The 19,708-nt window shown below is 43.8% G+C and overlaps 2 protein-coding genes across 6 annotated transcripts in view; one reads left to right on the forward strand and one right to left on the reverse strand.

Moving 5' to 3' along the window:
- Positions 1 to 1,779, reverse strand: part of XKR9 (XK related 9) — a 33,176-nt gene extending 31,397 nt beyond the window's left edge. For both annotated transcript variants that reach the window (XM_084849325.1, XM_084849326.1), the window contains exon 1: positions 1,664 to 1,779. The gene's annotated coding sequence lies outside the window, so the exon portion shown is untranslated. The remainder of the gene's footprint in view (positions 1 to 1,663) is intronic.
- Positions 1,780 to 6,120: 4,341 nt separating this feature from the next.
- On the forward strand, positions 6,121 to 18,716 carry LACTB2 (lactamase beta 2). 4 transcript variants are annotated; one of them, XM_084849329.1, is made up of 7 exons: positions 6,121 to 6,266; positions 8,774 to 8,937; positions 11,646 to 11,775; positions 12,840 to 13,018; positions 15,113 to 15,279; positions 17,323 to 17,404; positions 18,580 to 18,716. In XM_084849329.1, exons 1-7 carry the CDS (start codon positions 6,145 to 6,147, stop codon positions 18,621 to 18,623), a joined length of 888 nt encoding a protein of 295 aa, XP_084705455.1. In that variant the 5' UTR covers positions 6,121 to 6,144; the 3' UTR covers positions 18,624 to 18,716. The 4 variants fall into 4 exon arrangements, with proteins under 4 accessions (XP_084705455.1, XP_084705457.1, XP_084705456.1 ...); XM_084849331.1 differs by having other exon boundaries at positions 15,131 to 15,279; XM_084849330.1 differs by having other exon boundaries at positions 11,649 to 11,775.
- The last annotated feature ends 992 nt before the right edge of the window (positions 18,717 to 19,708 follow it).

The raw sequence follows: 19,708 nt of genomic DNA on the forward strand, positions 1-19,708 counted from the left end.
ACAGGTTGGAATTAAGATTGCCGGGAGAATTATCAACAACCTCAGATACGCAGACGATACCACCCTAATGGAAGAAAGCAAAGAGGATCTAAAGAGCCTCTTGTTGAGGGTGAAAGTAGAGAGTGCAAAAGCTGGTTTGAAACTCAACATTAAAAAAATGAAGATCATGGCATCTGGCCCCATCACTTCCTGGCATATAGAAGGGGAAGAAATGGAAGCAGTGACAGATTTTATTTTCTTGGGCTCCAAGATCACCACAGACGGTGACTGTAGCCATGAAATTAAAAGACGCTTGCTCCTTAGGAGGAAAGCTATGGCAAACCTAGACAGCATAGTAAGAAGCAGAGACATCACCTTGCCGACAAAGTTCTGTCTAATCAAAGCTATGGTTTTCCCAGTAGCAACGTATGGCTGTGAGAGCTGGACTATAAGGAAGGCTGAGCACCGAAGAATCAGTGCTTTCGAACTGTGGTGCTGGAGAAGACTCTTACGAGTCCCCTGGACTGCAAGGAGGTCAAATCAGTCCATCCTAAAGGAAATCAACCCTGACTGTTCATTGGAAGGACAGATACTGAAGCTGAAGCTCAAATATTTTGGCCACCTAATGCGAAGAGAAAACTCCCTGGAAAAGACCCTGATGGTGGGAAAGATTGAAGGCAAAAGGAGAAGGGGATGACAGAGGATGAGATGGCTAGACAGCATCACCGATGCAATGAATATGGACTTGAGCACGCTCTGGGAGAGAGCGCAGGACAGGAAGGCCTGGCGTGCTATGGTCCATGGGGTCACAAAGAGTAGGACACAACTGAACGACTGAACAACAAGTATGACATTTTTACAGATGTATTAACAGCTGTTTGCCTGATCTGTCTTAAAGAGACATTGCCACTTTTGCCAGCTCCTCTTTCAGGCACATTTATCTGATGGGCAATTTCACTCTAGGTAGGACATTCTAAAACACAGATCTAGAAGCACCGCACTGGGTGTGTTTATGTAAGGGTAGTTAATGCAGAATAGAAAGTGGGAAATGTGCCATTTTGAAACTGAAGGCGTGTTAGTTCTAACCAGCATTTTACATAAGCATTACAGAAATGTGGGGAAGGAAATAAATGCTTTCAAAATCACATCTTCAGTGGTGTGGTGGGCATATCAGGAGTGATATGTTCTAATGTATCAGGAATCTAGAAGCTGTTGGAATGGCAATGGGAGGGGATTGGAAGAAAAATGTTAGTTTTGTGCTTCACAACCAAAGCAATACATGTTGCCATCTAAAGGGGGACCCTATAACACCATTAAGCCCATGTCTAAAATTATCTAGCTGCCCCACTCCTGAGAACCAACCCAAATAAGTATATTCCAGACCTTACTATTCCATACAGAACTCTGATTTTTGTTCTGAGATCTAGGAAAACATACCTGCTTACCAAGAAGACAGAGAAGCATAGTTAGTCTTCAGGATAACATAAATCTAATTAACCATAATATATCCATTCTGACATCCATAGTAATACCTAACCTCCACCTGCCTTAAACCTATTGAGGTCAATGGAACAAATCCACTTTTAACATAAGCATGCTGGTTTCTGGATTGTCACTCTAACACAATCCAGCATCAGCTAGATTTTTAATTGTTGGCAGCAACACTGTCATAAAAAAGACTTACCTTAAAACTTGTCAGATACATAGAAGCGTCAATAGAAAATCCATAGTCAGAGGACTCTGAAAGTCGGTTTTTTGCACAGTTGTACTGTGATCCTTTCCTGTGGACCAGGAAAAAGCAAAGGGTGTGAAGCACAATGTAAACAGAAACTCCAGTCTGCTGTGGGCCATGTGATCCGATTAATAATCTTCTAGCTATGTGGATTGTCATTGCTTTGCCAGAGTCTGTTATTATTTCGTTAAATCATTGTATTGGATTTTAATGATCTGTGATAAATTTCTTAAATTCCTGCAAGGTAAATTAATTATTTCTTCACACATTTTGTTGTACATGGTGATGGAACTCTAATGGACGACTTGAGATAAGCAACCTGACATTATCCTGCCTCAGTCAATCAACAACACATAGTTGGCCTATTCCCTTGGGGGATGAGGTAGAGAAGCAATCAAAGAAAACTAATATTACTTCTTGGGGGTCTCTTATTCTTTCTTTCTCACACACCTCAATATATTTTTCACCAATGTAAATAATCTTCAGTATGCTTTTAATAAAAAATACAGAACTGTTCTTTGAGTGAGAGAACAGAGAAAAGGAATTTGACTTCAACCACACTAGATGAGTGGCAAAATTGCTAATACTTCAGTATTAGGGTGTCAGCTGACAATCATTGGCTGTGCCAAGCCAAAAGCAACACTGCCAGCACCTCTTAAAAGAAGCGTTTAGCTGAGGATGCTTCAAGACCACGGATCTCAATGGGAATCTAGCAAACATAATGGTGCTGAGGACTGTATATGTAAATGAGCTCAGCAGATTGTACCCTCTGCATTGTAATCACACAATATCAGCTACATCCAGTGATTTGAGCTAAGAATTATACACAGACTTGGTTATGGCAGTCAGTTTGTAATCTTCAGAAGGTGTTGTTTCTGCCATCTACAGACCAAATTAGTCTTCACAGCCTTCTCAAAAAACTTGCTTTTTTGTGTAATCCTATGAATGTTGAGAGAGAGAGAAAAGTCCTACAACTCCCAGCATGCCCCAGCCAGCCATGGGGCATGCTGGGAGCGGTGGGACTTTTTTCTGTCTAAAAGTGGATAGGGTTGCGCCCTTGCTAGGTTTCTGGCCATGAAGGCCTTTCCACATGGCCCCAAACTGACTCTCATTTTATTTATGTTCTAGCAAATGGACCCAGCTTTGCACAAGTTGGGATGGAGCTTAGTTTGATACACTGAAGCCTTCAAGCAAATCTACGCACCACACTGTGCCAGCCCTGTCCGGGTGAAGCCATGCCTGCTGGCACTCCTAGGCGCGGCCCCTGTCCCGGGTCACCCTGAGGCAGGGCTCCATCCACTCCCACAGCGGGGGGGGGGGGAGCAGCAGCTGTTCCTCAGACTACTCCCCCCACCCCACCAGCTTCAAACTGTGAACTGCAGTCTGCAGAGCTATACACTGGTTAGGGAAGTCTGCCACCTAGTGGAGATGGAACTGCAGGGTTGAAACACATGAACACATTTAAATTAATCAAAATGAATGTGCTTTAGAAACCAAATGACCACAAGGTACGCACCCCTGGGCAGTGCCGGCTCTAGGTTTTTGAGGCCCCTGGAGCCCTTTCCTCAGTGAGTCTACCTTCTCACTGCCATTGTCACCAGCTGCTATTGCTCCTCCTTTGTCTCATCATTGCTACTACTTGCTTGCTTTACAGGTAGAGAGCCTGGGATTCTCCACACCAAGCTTTTTATCTCACAGTTTACCAGGGCTTCTGCTTCCGGATTCTTTGCGGGATTAAGTTCAGGTCCTTACACAGGCTGACATGGGCTTTTTTTCCAGGGACTTCCTTTGTCTGCAAGTTCGACATGTTTCATTATACAGGTACTAGGTGGCGCTGTGGTATCGTGCACAATTACACACTGCCATTCAAGCAGGTTAACATTTATTACTACATTATCCCCGATCTTTTAAAAACTGGAATAAAGGTCAGAAAGCATGGGAGATGCCCTGGAGGTTGGCGATGTCATGTAAAGGACCTGCAAACTTCTGTGAGTGACCAATCCCGAGTGTGCAATAAAAGCTTTGTGTTGAAATGCCCCCAGTACGCAAGTAGGCAGTGGCATCTACTGCTTTTCCATCTTGCCCCCACCATTGACCGGGCCAGAACAAGAAGGTGAACAAGCAGGTTGCAATGGTGAAGAGGAGGAACAACTCCAGAGGTTGTTGTCAGTGGGCCCCTGCTAAGGTATGGGCCCTTGGCAGGTGCCCAACCATACCTTCCCTCGACGTTGACCCTGTTGCTAGGGTCCCCACAGTATGCATGCCAATTTTCAAGTGTCTGGGCTTCACAGTCTTGGTGCTAAGATGCTGACAGACACACACCCTCTTTTATAGATTACATTTATATGTCACCTTTCCTCTAAGGAGATCAAGGCAGTATTCATGGTTGATGTATTTAATTTGATTTTTCAGCCTGCCACCCATTTTTATCCTCACTATAAGCCTGAGACATCATGACTGGCAGTACAAGGTCATCATGGTGGACTGAAGTTTCCCCACATTTTAGTTCCCACACTCTAACCTTGGGGTCCCCAACATGGTGCCGGTGGACTTTGTCTCCACCAGGCTCATGGCCCCTCCTGATTTTTTAAAGGGTTTAAAACAACAACAACTGGGAGGCCAGCATGCTGAAAAGCAACGTCCGGGCCTCCAACATCATGCAGGATCCTGAGGTACTCTTAGAAAATAAAAATGGTGGGGCATGCTGGGAGTTGTAGGCCTTTTTCTGTCTAAACAGCCATAGGATTGCGCCCTTATTTTACTTTGGTAGGGTGTTGTGTCTGAGTTTTGTTTTTGGTGTTGCCTGTTGTTTTTGGTGTGACATGTGTTTTGCTGGTTTTTTTCCACATCTGTACTTTTTTTGTTCTCGTGCATTTTCGGGGGGTGGGGAATGTGTGTCTCTGAGCATCACCAGTTTGCCTTCTGTGAAATGGGTATTTTGTTGTGCTTTGTGGGATCAAATATGTGATTTGGCATTTGGGCCTCAGACTCCACCTCAGCTGGTGTAGACATGTGCAGATGCAGGAGATAAGTGGTTCACAACGCAAAACTTTCCCAGGTATCTCATTAGAGAAATGCATTTTTATCAACATGAAAGCAGTTTGCTATTCTACTTTCAGAGCATTCATTGTCAGTAAAATCAGTTGATCACTCTTGGGAAGTAGATCCGATCCTAGATTCAGAAAGTTTCAGGGGACAAAACATGCCAGCATTGATAGCGAAGTTAGTTCAGCAGTCAAGGTGTGTAAAGTGTAATGCTATTTGGGGTGGGTTTCCCCCAGGTGTATTATTCAGTACAGCGATGCTCCATTAAAATAAGAGGGGCATTGCCAAAAAACAAAACAAAAACCAACCACGTCCTTTTCATAGCTCATTCTAGTTCCTCTCACCATGCCAAGGCACCACAAACTGCAACGCGAGCCCGAGGCCGTCCCTGCTGCTAAACGTGTGAACAGATCCAGGGAGAGCAAAACCCCGTGGGGGAGGGGCGTATGCAGATAGACTCAGAGTAGACTCACACACGTTAGCCAGCTTCCGGGTTAACTGAATGAGCGCCCTTTTTTTGTCACCTCCCAGGCTCTTGAAGCTGCATCTCGCCACATTGGGGGGCTGGATAAGCGAGGATTTTAGTGGAGCTGTGATTGGGTAGCAGTGTGACACCGCCTCCCCCCCACCCCCCGGGAAGTGAATAATATAGAAGACGTATTCTAATTCGGGTCTAAGATAACAGCAGATCGATCTTTGCTGCCTTCTGGTGGGTGTTTTGTAAGGGGAGCGGGGGGCTTTCGGATGGAAATCCAAACCGGTCTCAACCCCACCTCTACCCTGCAAAACGAAGAAGTGGACAAGGTCCAGGAGAGCTTATGCCAGAATAAAATTGGAAGTCTTTAAGGTGCCACAAGGCTCGTGGTTGCTTTTGCTGCAACAGACTAACACGGCTACCCTCCTGGAAACTGCAAAATATACTGTCCTACATGGCAGGGCTGCCGTGAGCCATTTTCTCTCAGCCACATCCCCCTTTCCCCATTGCAGTATGGACTGTGCTAGCAATCGGAGGACAATTTGTTAAATGTTTCAACGCTCTTTAAAAAAAATCATTCCCCCGACCTCAAACACGCGCGCGCGCTAAAACCCTAGGTTAGAAAAGCATGAACCTGCTGCTACGGGTTTTTTTTTTTTTCTGGGTGGACACGCTGCTGCTGCTGCTGCTGCTGCTGCTCGGTCAAAGCTACCCTGGATCTCGCCGCCGCCGCCATCCGCCCTGGAGGACGACAGACAAAAACGAAAACGCGTCGAAGGGAACCAGGAAGTTCCGACCCGGCATTATTGCCGCTCTAACTTTTCCTGTGTCTGTGGCGCGGGCCGCTTCTCTGCCCCCCCCCCCCCCCCGCGCGGGGACGTCGTTTCCCGCAGCTGTCCGGGCAGGAGCGAAGATGGTGTCGGTGCTTCCGCGGGTGGAGCGCCTGTCGTCGCGGGTGGTTCGCGTGCTGGGCTGCAACCCGGGGCCCATGACCCTGCAGGGCACCAACACCTACTTGGTGGGCACCGGGCCCAGGTACGGACCACCAGCCATCCGCGCTGGCCTCCCCGCGAAGGGCGAGGGCAAGCCGCGGCTGCCGCGTTCCTCCTTTCTCGCCCTCATCACCCTCCGGCCCGCCCACGCCCCGAGTGGCGCTGAAGCCGTAGCAGCGAGGGGCAGCCCGGCCGGCTTGACACGACCCTGGGCAAGGCTCGTCTGTCTGTAACGACGACGACGTGGGCAGGCGGAAATCCAACAGGCGGACAGCCTTCCCCATCGGAGGAGCATATTTCAGGCTCCCGTGTTCGTTCGATTTGCACCCCGCCTTTCTGCCAAGGAAAATGGTGCTCAAGATGGCTGGCTTACAATCACAAATAAAACTTGACGAACACAGTACTAAAGCAAATGCATTAAATTGGGAAAGGCACGAGACTTCCCTATCGGGAGGAGGGAAACGACCGACCCCTTGAAAGGGTCGTGCCGAGGCAGCTGGTTGCTCCTCGCTGCTCATGAAGGAAAAGGCTGTCAGTGGCTCTGTGCCGCCCCCGGCGTCAGAGGCAGTGAGCCTGTGTACACCAGTTGCTGGAAAACATGGGTGGGCGGGTGCTGTTGTTCTCATGTCCTGCTTGTGGGTTTCCCACAAGCAGCTGGTTGGCCACTGTGTGTTTATTTTATTTATTTTATTGCATTTATATCCCGCCTTTTTTCCTCTTGCAAGGAAACCAAGGCGGCTTACATGATCCTCCTCCTCTCCATTTTATCCTCACAACAACCCTGTGTGTGCACAGAATGCTGGGCCAGATGGACTGTGGCCTGATCCAACAGGGCTCTTCTTATGTTGGCTGTGTGTGTGTAACAGAAATGATCTGCCTAGGCCAGCCATGCCCAACTTGGTGCCGTCCAGATGTGTTGGGCTACAGCTCCCAGCATCCCCAGCCAGCAATGTGCAAGCCTGGCATAGAGTCAATGAGGCATAATATAGTAAGACAGAAGGGGCCCAGATAACATTTTAAAACATGGTGTTTTCTTATTTCGTTGTGTTTTCGGGGGGGGGGGATCTCTAACAGTGCAATCTTGTGTATGTCTGCTCAGATGTAAGCCCCATTTAATTCAGTGTCTACAGAATTGCAGCCTTACGGCACAATCCTAGACACAACTGTTAGAAGTAGCTCCTACTGAGTTCATGATAGAGGCATACAGAATTGTGCATGGTATAGCAAAAGTGGATAGACATTTTTCTCCCCCTTTCATAATACTAGAACCCAGGGTCATCCCATGAAGCTGATTGGTGGGAGGTGCAGGACAGATAAAAGGAAGGGCTTCTTCACACAGCAGCACATGGAATTATGGAAACTATGGAATTCACTTCCACAAGATGTAGTGATGGCCATCAATGTAGATAGCTTTAAAAAGGGATTGGACAAATTCATGGAGGTTAAGGCTATCGATGGCTACTAGTCCTGATGGCTATATGCTGCCTCCAGTATCAGAGGCAGTATACCTATATACACCACTTGCTGGGGAACATGGGTGGGAGGGTGCTGTTGCTCTCATGACCTACTTGTGGGTTTCCCATGGGCAGCTGGTTGGCCACTGTGTGAACAGATTGCTGGACTAGATGGACCCTTAGTCTGATCCAGCATGACTCCTATGTATTCCCAGGTACGTGGGTATAGGCTGGCAGCCTTAATATACTGTTTGGGAAGCTTTAATGTAAAATACTTTCATGTTCCGCTTCTCCAGAGCCCTGCTCCATATACTTCTGGCATCTGCAGCTTGTTTTCCCTTTCCCTACACAATGTCGGACTTGCCTGGAAGCTTATTTAACTTTCCTGGGGCATGCTGGGAGTTGTGGGAGTTTTTTCTGTCTAAACATGCATAGGAGTGCACCTCCTTTCTCCCCTGGAAATATCTGTAAGGAAGGCGTGGGGAACCTGTGGCCTCCAGATGTGGTTGGACTCCAACTTCCATCAGCCCCAGCCAGCATGGTAAGTGGCTAGGGATGGTGGGAGGTGTAGCCCAAAACCATCTGGAGGGCCATAGGTTCCCCATCCCTGCTATAAGGGTCTCAGCTTTTCTCCTTGCCTGCATGGTTTTCTCTCTCTCTCTCTCTCTTTCACTTGTTTTTCATTCACTACCTTGTAGGTCCTGCAAGGTTCTGCACATTTCCCAATTCCCCTGTTCATGTTATATTCTTCTGTTTACTTGTCTGTGTACTCCTGCTCCCCATAAGTATTTTCTTTATCTTTATTCTCATGCTGTAGTGAGTCCTTTCTTTGAGGCTCATTATCTATGCGGTATAATATTATCGAATCAGTTTGAAAGCGGGGGAATTTGTAGTTCTCTGCATAGTCTCCTTTGGGATTCTCATTTTGTACAAAGTCACTGGTATTCTGGAATTTGTTTTCCATGTCATGTGAGACTTTTGTACCAGGATCCAAAGTTAGATCTTTGTTAAATGTTAACAGTATTTTACATTAACCATGCCATGGCGTTTACAGTTATGTGTGTCTTTTCTTGGTGGGGTTCTACCTTTAATATAGACGGATCCTTATTGATACAGGAGAACCATCTGTCCCTGAATATATTACTTGTTTGAAACAAGCACTCAATGACTTCAGCATCTCCATCCAGGAAATTTTGGTAACACACTGGCACCATGATCACACTGGAGGCATACCTGATATTTGTAAAAACATTCCCACTAGTAAGTACTTCCCTTCATTTTTAAAAAAAAATCAAAATATTTGTATGCTGCTTTAAAAATAAAGTATATCTAAAACAGGTTATCAGTAGTATAGGGCACAATCCTATGCATGTTTAGACAGAAAACATGCTCTGTCTAAACATGCAGAGGAGTGCGCCTTTAATCTGACAATGCTTTGAGAGTCTGATATATAGCAAAAAGGTAAGTAAGGAAGAGCATTGTGTTGTATATCAGTGTCTAATACCTAAATGATGTTAAACTCTTAATTCTGACAACCAGTTTCTAGCAGAGCTTATCTTCTACTCCAGACGCCAATTTATTCAAGAATTATGAATACATTAGACTTGCTTTGCTATGGCTGTAAATTCTGACATTTTAATTAATTCATCTGAAATAGATTTGAGCTCCTGCAAAGCCAATATTTTGTACATTTACTCATAAAAGTGGGACGGACTCACCTCCTCTGTTCTCTTGTTGATTGATACAGATGCTTAGCCCAGTGCCCAGTTGCACCCAGTCTTCTGCATGTGTCGACATCCTGCATCTATCAACCTTGTTTGCTCCATAAACAGCCCATCACTACTAATGTATGGCACTCTCTTCAACCCAAATGGAAAGCATACAGGGAAACTTGGAGTCAGTGCATAGCTAGATGGCCACTGCTCCTGTGCTGCCATCGCTAGCTTAGTATTGCCCCCAATCTACAGAGGAAGAGGGTTAGGGCTGAAAGACCAAGGAAAATTGTGGGTGCATGGAGGCTAAAGTGCCTGGAGGCTAACATGTAAGACGGTAGCATGTCTTCACTGCTTAAATGACATGGAAGTTAAAGCAGGAGCATAACTGAACATGCTTGTCCTTCTTGGAGCATTTGTTCAAGGCTAAAGTTTTCTCTTAAACCGAAGGGGTATTTATCCTAGAACATGAGTAGTCAATGTGGTGCTCACAGGCACCAATACCCCCCTGGAACATTTTTGGTATCCATATGTTGGGGCTCAGACCCCACTTTTGCCTTGTACTCAGCCTTTGGGGCAGATTACTTGTCCTTTGCCACACCTCCCACAGCAGCCATTTTGTGGTGTTGCCCAGGGAAATTTCTCAAATTGCCAAAGCCCAAAAAGATTTCCTAGTCTCATTATAGAAATATATATATATATATATATATATATAGAGAGAGAGAGAGAGAGAGAGAGAGATTTTATTTAAGATGCAAATTTAGGGATGTCACAAGCAATAGGTGTTATCCACAGCCATGTTTTCCTTATTCAAACTAACCCACTTGAAAAACTTGCAGAACTGGGTCGTTCTAGAGCTTTTCACTGGAGGAGAAAGTGTGCATTTGTTTACAAAGCAGGAAAACTATCTGCTAACCTGTGTTCTTACCCTTGCTCACACCACACTGGGGAGCTTCAAAACCAGTTGGTAGTGCAGCACAGGAACCTACTATTAGCAAAATAACAATGTTAAAAGTAAAATACTTCTTTATGTGCACAAGTCCATCCATGCACTTAAAGGGGCTTGCTAAATGTATTCTGAAAAATGGCTACAATCTGCAGGCTGTGCTTGGGAGAGGCATGTGCACAATTGGGGCTGTCCCCAGTTTGTGTTGGAAGGGAAAGAGGCTTGGTAGTCATCCTCTCATGGCAACTCCTTGGCAGAACTTTCTGAAGAATTGCTTTTTAGCCATATACATGCAACCTAGCAGGCTTTAAGCTGCAATCCAACATGCTCTAAACCTAAGGGAAGTGGGGAGAAGGGATTTAAGAGTAGTTTTTATTTTCTCTCTTTGCACAACATGCTGCCAGGTGAAGTGTTCTAAACATTACCCTTTCTCATCCTGGGAACTGCTGGAGAAAAAACCAAGGGCAGTATCCAGCGCTTGCAGTCCGCCAGTGCTAAACACATTGCACTAATGGAAATGAGTGCTAGCACAACGGCAGCTAGCACTTGCTAGCACAACCCTGGAAACTGGCTCAGTTTAGTGCTTTCAGAACAGATCAGTGGAGCTCCCTTTCAAGAGCTCCACTTACTTGTCCCATTCTGGAAGTGCTGATTTGGGCTAGTTTCCCATTGTGCTAGCAAGCGCTAACTCCCCATTGCACTAGCATTCATTTCTGCTTGCACTACGGCAGGTGGATATTGCACTGAATTCTTAATAGTACATGTGTGTGTGTATAAACCACGGAATTCCAAATGGTCTGCACATATCTGCCTGTACATAGCAGTGAAAACTTTCCACTTGAAAAGCAGGTTTGCCTTTCCTTAAAAGATAAAAAAGAGCTCACTGAACACATGGAGCATTGAATTGTAGGCCCAGGTATTTAAATAATGGCAGTCATTTCCCAGAACTAGCCCAGCACATCAAGTTATCCCCTTGCACTGAAGCTAACACAAATCCTATGTGCTACTTACTCATTTTCCTCCCCCCTTATAAACATTTGCTGGTGTACACTATATTCTTATTCTACTCCAGAAGTCTTTGCTGGTGTCTAAGAGCCATTTACGTGACAGATATTTGTAACACTATGTTACTATGCAAAGTGGCATTTTTGCAAGCAATATCACTTCTGCAAAAATGAAATAAATGAATGCTATTTTTTAATTTCTATGTTTAAAAACTAAGATATTGTGATTTTAGGGGGGAAACTTTACTGGTTTGTAACTAAGCCACTGTTAAGTGTGATATGAAATGTGGTGTTTTCTTCTCAAAGTAGCTTCTGAATATTCCATAAGCAAACTTCCACGTAACCCACATCGTGAAGAAGTAATAGGAGAAGGAAAGCAAAAGTATTCATATCTGAGAGATGGAGATGTCTTAAAGGCAGAGGGAGCTACTCTTAGGTAAGCAGAAGCTTCTTCACAGTGACTACTGTGTGTAGGTACAAGATTTTTAATATTGGCTTGTGTATTTTATCATTACTAAGCCATATAAGGTCATGCAGAGATTGGGTTGGGGCTGTGAACTTATGCATACGCTTTGTATGCTCAGCAGAGCTCACACAGAGCTTGGAGTCCTTGGTGATATGTTGGCTTAGTGCTGCCTAATTCAGACAGGTCTGAGTGTTTAGAAAAGTATGCAAGGTACATTTAAATTGTTTCACTCCTGTCTTTCTATCTATCTCTTTGTTTGTTTAGTCTGTGTCTTCCTGTCCCCTTCTGCAAATATGGCTGACTTTCTGGTGTATGTGGCTGGCATGTGCAATAGATTTGGGTGAAGGAGTGCTTTGTATGGCTGAGAATGGTGTGGCCGTTCCTTGAAACATCAGAACTGACACATGCCTGCCTTTCTTACAATTCCTTTGGATTACTGTAATGCATTCTGCATGGGGCTACCTCTTGAAACTGTCCAGGAACTTCAGCTGGTCCAGAATGCAGCCAGAAGGCTGACCAGAGCCAGTTATAGGCAGCATTGTTCCAAGAACCTTATTGGCTCTTGATACATGTTCTGGGCACAATGCAATGTAATTACCTGTAAAGACCTAAATGGCTATGAACCAGGTTACCCAAAAGAGCCCCTTTCCCCATAAGAACCTGCCCAGAACAAGCCCTTCTCCAGTCGCAGCAACATCAGTCACGTTTTTTGCAGGAACACGAGAGAGGGCCTTCTCAGTGTTTGCACCCAGGGTTTAGAACTACTTTCCAAGGGAGGCTCATTTAACCTAATCTCTGTTAGCCTATTGAAGACAGGCCTTCGGCCTCAGTAAAAGTGACGCTGTGCATTCTTTAAATGCTTCTTTTTAAAAGGGTTTTTTTTTTATTCATATAATTTGTATCTGCTGTAATCTGTAAGAAGAGTAATAATTTTAATGTGTGTATTGTCTTTATATTTGTTGTTGGCTGCCTTTGGTGCTTTATTGTAGAAAGGCAGGATATAAATCTAATAACACTTCTCTGTTGTTTTGCAGAGTTTTATATACTCCTGGACATACAGACGATCATATGATTTTACATCTTCTAGAAGAAAACGCTGTGTTTTCTGGTGACTGTATTTTAGGAGAAGGAACAGCTGTATTTGAAGACCTTTATGATTACATGAAATCACTGGAAAAGCTCCTGGAAATAAAATCTGATTTAATATACCCTGGTTAGTGCCACATTTGACTCGAATGATTACCGCATGAATTCTCATGCTCCACTTGTACAATTCCCACTGCCAGGACTGCGGTTTTAAATCCCTATCATCTAGCTGTGCATAGCCAGAGCCCTGTAATCCCTTTCTTGACCATTATCCTTTCATGGAGATTACAGCAGGGCTCTGGAGTCCCTCGAATCCTGTTGACATGATGCTTTTGTAATGCTTTCCTGGGGCTGCAGCCTGAACTTGCACTCCATTGGACTCATTGAAAAAGGTTTTGCATAGAGGTGGATTGCATCCTTGATTTATGAGCTCTATGTTCTACTGCAAATCATTTACCATTTTAACATCTATTGCAAATTATTGAGCAGATACGTGAAAGAAAATGGTCAAAAACAGGGAGTGCGTTAAGGTGCCATCCCTCTGTGAATCCTTGTTGAATGAGATGTACCACTGCGACTGACCTGGCTTGTTTTGATAAGCTTTTGTAGCCTTTGCAAGAGAATGTCCTACAATATGACGGAAATAGTTTACCATTAGAATCTCTTTAATGCATGAATTGGTAAAGTTATTTTTGTGGTGACAAAAATCCATGTTGTATGTCTCTCTGTCTATTCTAACCTACCTCACAAACTGTTGTGAAGAAAAAATGGGATAGCACCATAAAGTAAGTTACAACAGTTTCAGTGGATGAAAGGGCAAAACTTACAGTCTTTTCCATATGGAAAAGGTAAGGTACCCCTGAAAGCAGAGGCAGTTTTTACTGAAGGATTGGTGATTAACTCTCTTCCTGTTGGCAGTTTCTCTACTGGCGATTTCGCTGCTCCAAAGACACACGCACGCACAATCCAAGTTTCTAGACTCATCTATACATTTCAGTAAACATATTCAGACCCTCATAGGGAAAAGTGCACGGGTGATGTGCTGATGAAAGGGCTAAAGCTCACACATATCCCACTTCTCTTCCCAAAGCTGCTTTTTATTTTATTTACTTTTTTAAAATGCCCATAGGGCTCCCTTACACTTATTTGTGAGTAATGTAGCTTGCCTCTTACTTCTTAGTAAGTAGTACATGGGCTAAGAAGTTAAGCTGTGGAAGGCCACTAGAGGGCATCCTTTTTTTCACCACATTAAACAAAACATTTCTTTCTATTCAGAATTCAGTGCTATAAAATTAATCTATTCTTGTGCAATCCTATTCATGTTTAGATATAAAAAAAGTCGTACAACTCCCAGGCTGGCTGGGGCATGATGAGAGCTGTAGGACTTTTTTCTGTTTAACATGCATAGGATTGTGCCTTAAGGGCACAATCCTATGCAGATAGGCGGCTGCCTCCAAACTCGGAGGCAACCGCCTATCCAATGCAGGGCAGGAGAAGCACAGAGGGGATTGTTTGCATTTTTGGCTAGACAGCCGATTGCGGCTGTCTAGCCTTGGGAGGGCTGAGCAGGGGAGGAGGCTGCCGTACAACACATTGGATGTGTCATACAGGCATTTCCACCCTCCCCACCCTGGAATGCCCCCTGGGAATTCCCAATTTTGGCCACTCCGTGCTCCTCTTGTGAGTGCAGAGCATGGGGCTTTTCTGCAAGGCAGCGCAGAAGTGGGGGAAGGTCGGTTCTTCGGGAATTGATCTCGGAGCACGGGCTCTGAGGTCGGTTCCCAGAAAACCAGATATACTGTGGCTCTGGCTGCTGACCCTTCAAGAAATTAAAATAGTAAGGGTGCAATCCTACCGGTGTAGGCAGCCACCTCCGAATTCGGAGGCCATAAGATTGCTCCTTCCAATGAGAAATCACAGTAATATCAGCGATGTTGGTGTGAAAACCTTGTCTGCTCTAAAACTGCTTTACATTTTTGCATTTAATTGTTGGTGTTGTGAAGATGTGAGAAAAACAGCATCATGCAAACAATAGGGTTTGAGGCTATTAACTCACTTATGCTAATACACGTAATAAATGTAGAAGAGGTCAGATCCATATGTGATAGCAATGCCACTTACTTTGAACATCATAATAAATAACATCATCTCTGTTTGACAATTATATCAGTAATATTTGTGAATATGTTCTTTTTCCTCCCAGTAATTTTTGTTATATCAGTTACTTTTTTTCCTATAGGACATGGTCCAGTAGTAAAAGAAGCAAGAGCTAAAATTCAAGAATACATTTCACACAGAAATGCACGTGAACAGCAAATCCTAAACGTCTTGCAAGGGAATGCTGGAAAATCTCTCACAGCAGAAGAACTTGTGAAAATTGTCTACAAGGTAGCTCTCTAGTTGACCATCCAGTTTTGAATTAGGAATAAATCTTAAGATTGGCTTAAGGAACAGCAGCAATGGAATTGATGGTTCATGTTGAGCAGTTTCTCTCACAAGAAAAGTGGTTACGTATGGGTGTTGTTACTACAGAAAGACACATTAGCAGCTATCCTGTGTCCATACTGTCTTGTTTTGTTTGGATGTAAGAACTTCAATAACTTTTTTCAGAACCAAAATAATTTTGGCAAAAATTATCTAAGGAAAATTCTAGTGTTTTTAAAAAGATAAAATGCAAAGCAACAGAAAATATAACCTGTCAAACTACAGAATCTTCAAACACGCTGGATGGAAATTCAGACTATGTATAGTTACTCCTGCCTATGTCATAAATGTTTATACCAGACAAACACAAATAACGTTTTTTTTGCCCTGGCTGATCCTCACATGAATAAATCTTATGTCTGTCAAAACAAGCTGCACTGACTACAAAATTAGGCATAGTGGATAAAGACTGGAAAGCAGAGGCTATAGATCCCTGAACCTCAGGGCTTACAATCTCATCCCAAAACTTGTTGCCCCACCACGCATGTGGCATGTATATACTGCAAGATGTGATGGTATGCTAATATTACAGCAATTTGACTAAGCAGATGCGGAAGCAGAAATGTTGGATATTGGGCTACCCAGAGCTTGCTTGCTTGCTTTATTTATTTCATTTCTATATCGCCCAATAGCGGAAGGTCTCTAGGCGGATCACAAATATACTCTGAGCATACCAGCCAGTCCCAGTTTAAGGCCAAGGGAAGAAAAGCAGAAGTATAGTCTTGTCTTCATAACGTGACTGTAAAAACAGGAAGAATGAATTTGCATACATCTGGTGTCAAGACACACATGCACATGAAAGAAGGTAGCTTAAGGCCAGTAATGTTAACATGAAACAACAATGTAATACTATGAACACAATCTGTGATATACCAAATAATAAAAATATATTTAATTGTAGGAGATTATGGAAAAAAATATCCTACAACGACAACAACCAGAATCCAAACAAGTGTCAAACTAGTTTTGTGAGCCTAAGAGGGTTTTAGGTCTGCAGCTCCCAGTATGCTGGCTGAGGAATGCTGGGAGTTATAGGACTTTTTCTGTCTAACCATGCATAGGATTGTGCCCTTAGTGTTTTTTTTCTTTCTCATACTCTTCCCCTCCCAAATGCTGGGTCACTAACTGCTTCTGAAACTGAGGGGAATCTTTAAATAGCAACTTGTGATCTCGCATGGGGATTAGTTATTCAGGAAAAAGTGTCGAAGAGTCTGTTGGGCTAACAGAAACGTTTTGCATGACCCCAAGCAGTTCTTTATATCCCTGTCAACAAATATAGGAATAGGTACTGCAATAATATTTGGGGGTGGGGCGGGGGTCAAGAAAATGAAAATCCACCCGAGTGCTTTAGGGAACAATCCTATGTCTGAGGGGCCATGGGATACTGGGGATCTCCCCTCCAAGGTCAGAGACAGTGCTCCGACCTTGGAAGGGTGAGTTGGAGATCTGTCACCCCACCCCCACCAGCCAGCATGGAAAGGACTCCTCCGGCTGGCCTCCAAGATCAGAAAATCAACTGCAGAGAGGGGAAACAGAGCATTCTTATGGGCAGAGAAGGGAGTTATCCTGAGCCTCTGCCAGCCTCCTTCCCTCCCCACCGAAGTGCACTCACAAGACAGTTTGGACAGAGGATATCTGCTAAAAGCTCATCTAATGATATATGCAGGGTGGGAGGACAGGGAGGCAAAGATTGCCTCTGCTGCTCCTCCCACCCTGCGCTGGATGATCGGAAGCCTCCAAGTTCAGAGGCTTCTGATCATCAAGGGCACACTCAATAGGATTGCACCCTTAATTGTTCAAACTTAGGTCCATTTCTGTTCTTTGACTGGACGGCTGTGCTTGGGTAACTTAAAAAACATCCTGTTTAAAATTACATTAATAAGATGTCTTGTATATGTAAAATGTTGACATTTTACAATGTGTATGTTCTGAATTCTTTAAATCTAGGACACACCTGAACACTTGCATAAAGCTGCAGAAATTAACCTCACACATCACTTGAAGAAACTAGAAAAAGAAGGGAAAGTGTGTAAGTAGTTTTGTCTTTAACGTATATCTGTTGTATTCTGAAAGCACATACTTTTTTTCCTGTATGTATATGGACATTTTGTTCCCATTTGACTCCTCCCACCAGTGGGAGCAGCTAAACTAAGCAAGAAGTAGAAAGCATAGTATGTCATCCATAGTGGAGCTCCTGGCTTGTTGTGCTCCTTACAAGCCAGGATTGCAAACCAGGGTTCTTGGTTTACAAATCCTGGCTTATTTAAGATCAACAGGCCAGGATCCCTGGTTCAGATGACACGCTAAGCTTTCTATTTCTGGTTAGTTCTATTTGGATGGCGCCAAGCGGTGTGCAAGCAGGCTGCATGCACGGTAAGCAAGGATTCTCTAGAATTCTGTCTTACTGTTCTCCTGTTGTGTGTGCATGCAGTCATGTCTAGGCTATGCACTTAGGAACCTGTAGAGAATATTAAGGTGATCAAGGCAGGTGTCAAAATCTTCTCTCTCATATGCATATGCTGATATCCAAGTGGATGTCATCGTGGCCTTTAAAAAAAAGGTTTGTATTCTCATGTTGCTAATATTTGAGATGCAATATACTAACAGAAAGTATATGAGGATCAAGTTGTGCTTCTTAATCATTTGCTGCTTAATGTCTTATGATTAAAAACTTTGGGGCCCAATCCTACAGGATTAACACTCAGTAGATGGTAGGCTCTGATCTCAGAGCCTTCTAGCTATCCAAAGCCCTGCCAGGACGGGCAAGAGGAGCAACAAAAGCTTTTACAGCCTCTCCATCTTCCTTTGTTAAATTTTTAGTTAGACAGGCCTCTGAACCCTTCTAGCTCACCTACCTGGCTGAAGGTGAGACCAGAGAGTTGTTCTTCTAGCAGATCCATGGCCTCTCCCCACCCCACCCACTAGTAAATCCATTTTCCTTCCTCCCCATCAACTTCCGAGGTTGTGACACTGACCTATGGAGAGGAGCTACCATAGAGCTTTCTGTGGCAGCTGGAAGGAGTGGAGTGGAAATCCACTCTAAGGCCATAGTTCTGTCCACAGCTTAGGAGTCAAAAATCCCCAGTATCTTACCGCCCCTCAGACACTGTCTAGGGGCCATAGGATTTCTCTCTTAGGCTTGTGTTTTAAATGGTAATGTTTTCAGATGCCAGCTTGTTTAGTCTTGTTTTGTTTTTGTTACAGTATATGAAAACTCTCCCAACTTCAGGTGGAAAAGCAATTTATGACTGTAACACAAAAATGAGTGTGCTCTATATTTTGTGAACTTAGAAGCACTGAAATTGACCTTTTCGATACCAAGTCAGGTGTGTGTGTTTTCATGGAAAAAGATGCTTGAAGACTTAAAAATAATCTACTGTGAGAGTGAATGCATTAAATTTGCCATAGTTATTCTGCTTTTCATCAAAATTAAAGTGCAATTGTTCATATATGAACTACTGTGTATGCTCTTTTTTTTGAAGTATCAATATATCTGTGAGTCACTATAGACAGAAAAAATACACTGGTACATCATAAACATTATAGATAAACTCTAATATTTTTTTCTTACATACCCAAATACACCTATTATTTTCCAAAATTTGGGTGACTGAGTAAGAACCGATTAGAGAGGTATTGGAAGAAACCTCCGATCTGGAACAGGTGAATTATTTTTTCTTTATAAAAAAAAAAAAAACTGATGCCACCCACGTTACCTCCACCCACACATATGTGCACACACAGGGAGGGCTGTATCCAAACGTGATTTCTGTGGGTGTTTTGTCGTTTATTTCCCATGTGTGACTGATGAATTTGGTTGATTTGGCTCACATGGAAGTTGCCATTCCAAGCTGTTTTTCAAAAATGTGGACTATTATCTGGAATCAGTATCCAAATATGGTTTCTGTGGATGTTTTGTGGCTTATTGCATCTCTTCCATGTACTTATGTCTGACTGGTGAATTTGGTTGATTTGGCTCACTTGCAAGTAGCTGTCCCAGGCAGTTTTTCGGGACTGTGGACTATTGGCCAGAATGGGTATCCAGACATGGTTTCTGTGGAAGATTTGTGGGTTCTCGCATGCCTCCCATACAGTTATGCGTGACTGGTAAATTTGGTTGCGTTTGCTTACTTGGAAGTGGCTGTTCCGGTCCATTTTTCAAAAAATTATTTATTAGATTTATTAGCCACCCTGAAAGTGGTTTCTGTGGAAGGTTTGTGGCTCATTGCATCCATCCCATGTAGATAAATTTGACTGGTGAATTTGGTCGAACTGGGTTACTTCAAAGTCGCCGTTCCGGGCAGTTTTTCGAGAATGTCAACCATTGCCCAGA

This window comes from Heloderma suspectum, chromosome 4, assembly GCF_057233095.1.
Source record: "Heloderma suspectum isolate Gila_16-S chromosome 4, 16-S_ref, whole genome shotgun sequence".
Lineage (NCBI taxonomy): Eukaryota > Metazoa > Chordata > Lepidosauria > Squamata > Helodermatidae > Heloderma > Heloderma suspectum.

Bases quoted from the DNA above. Each gene is read 5' to 3' on its own strand.
- LACTB2 (XM_084849329.1), top strand. From the start codon at position 6,145: ATGGTGTCGGTGCTTCCGCGGGTGGAGCGCCTGTCGTCGCGGGTGGTT. The intron at 11,776-12,839 runs GTAAGCAGAAGC...GTTGTTTTGCAG, and splicing joins GCAGAGGGAGCTACTCTTAG to AGTTTTATATACTCCTGGAC. The intron at 15,280-17,322 runs GTAGCTCTCTAG...CTTTAAATCTAG, and splicing joins TTGTGAAAATTGTCTACAAG to GACACACCTGAACACTTGCA.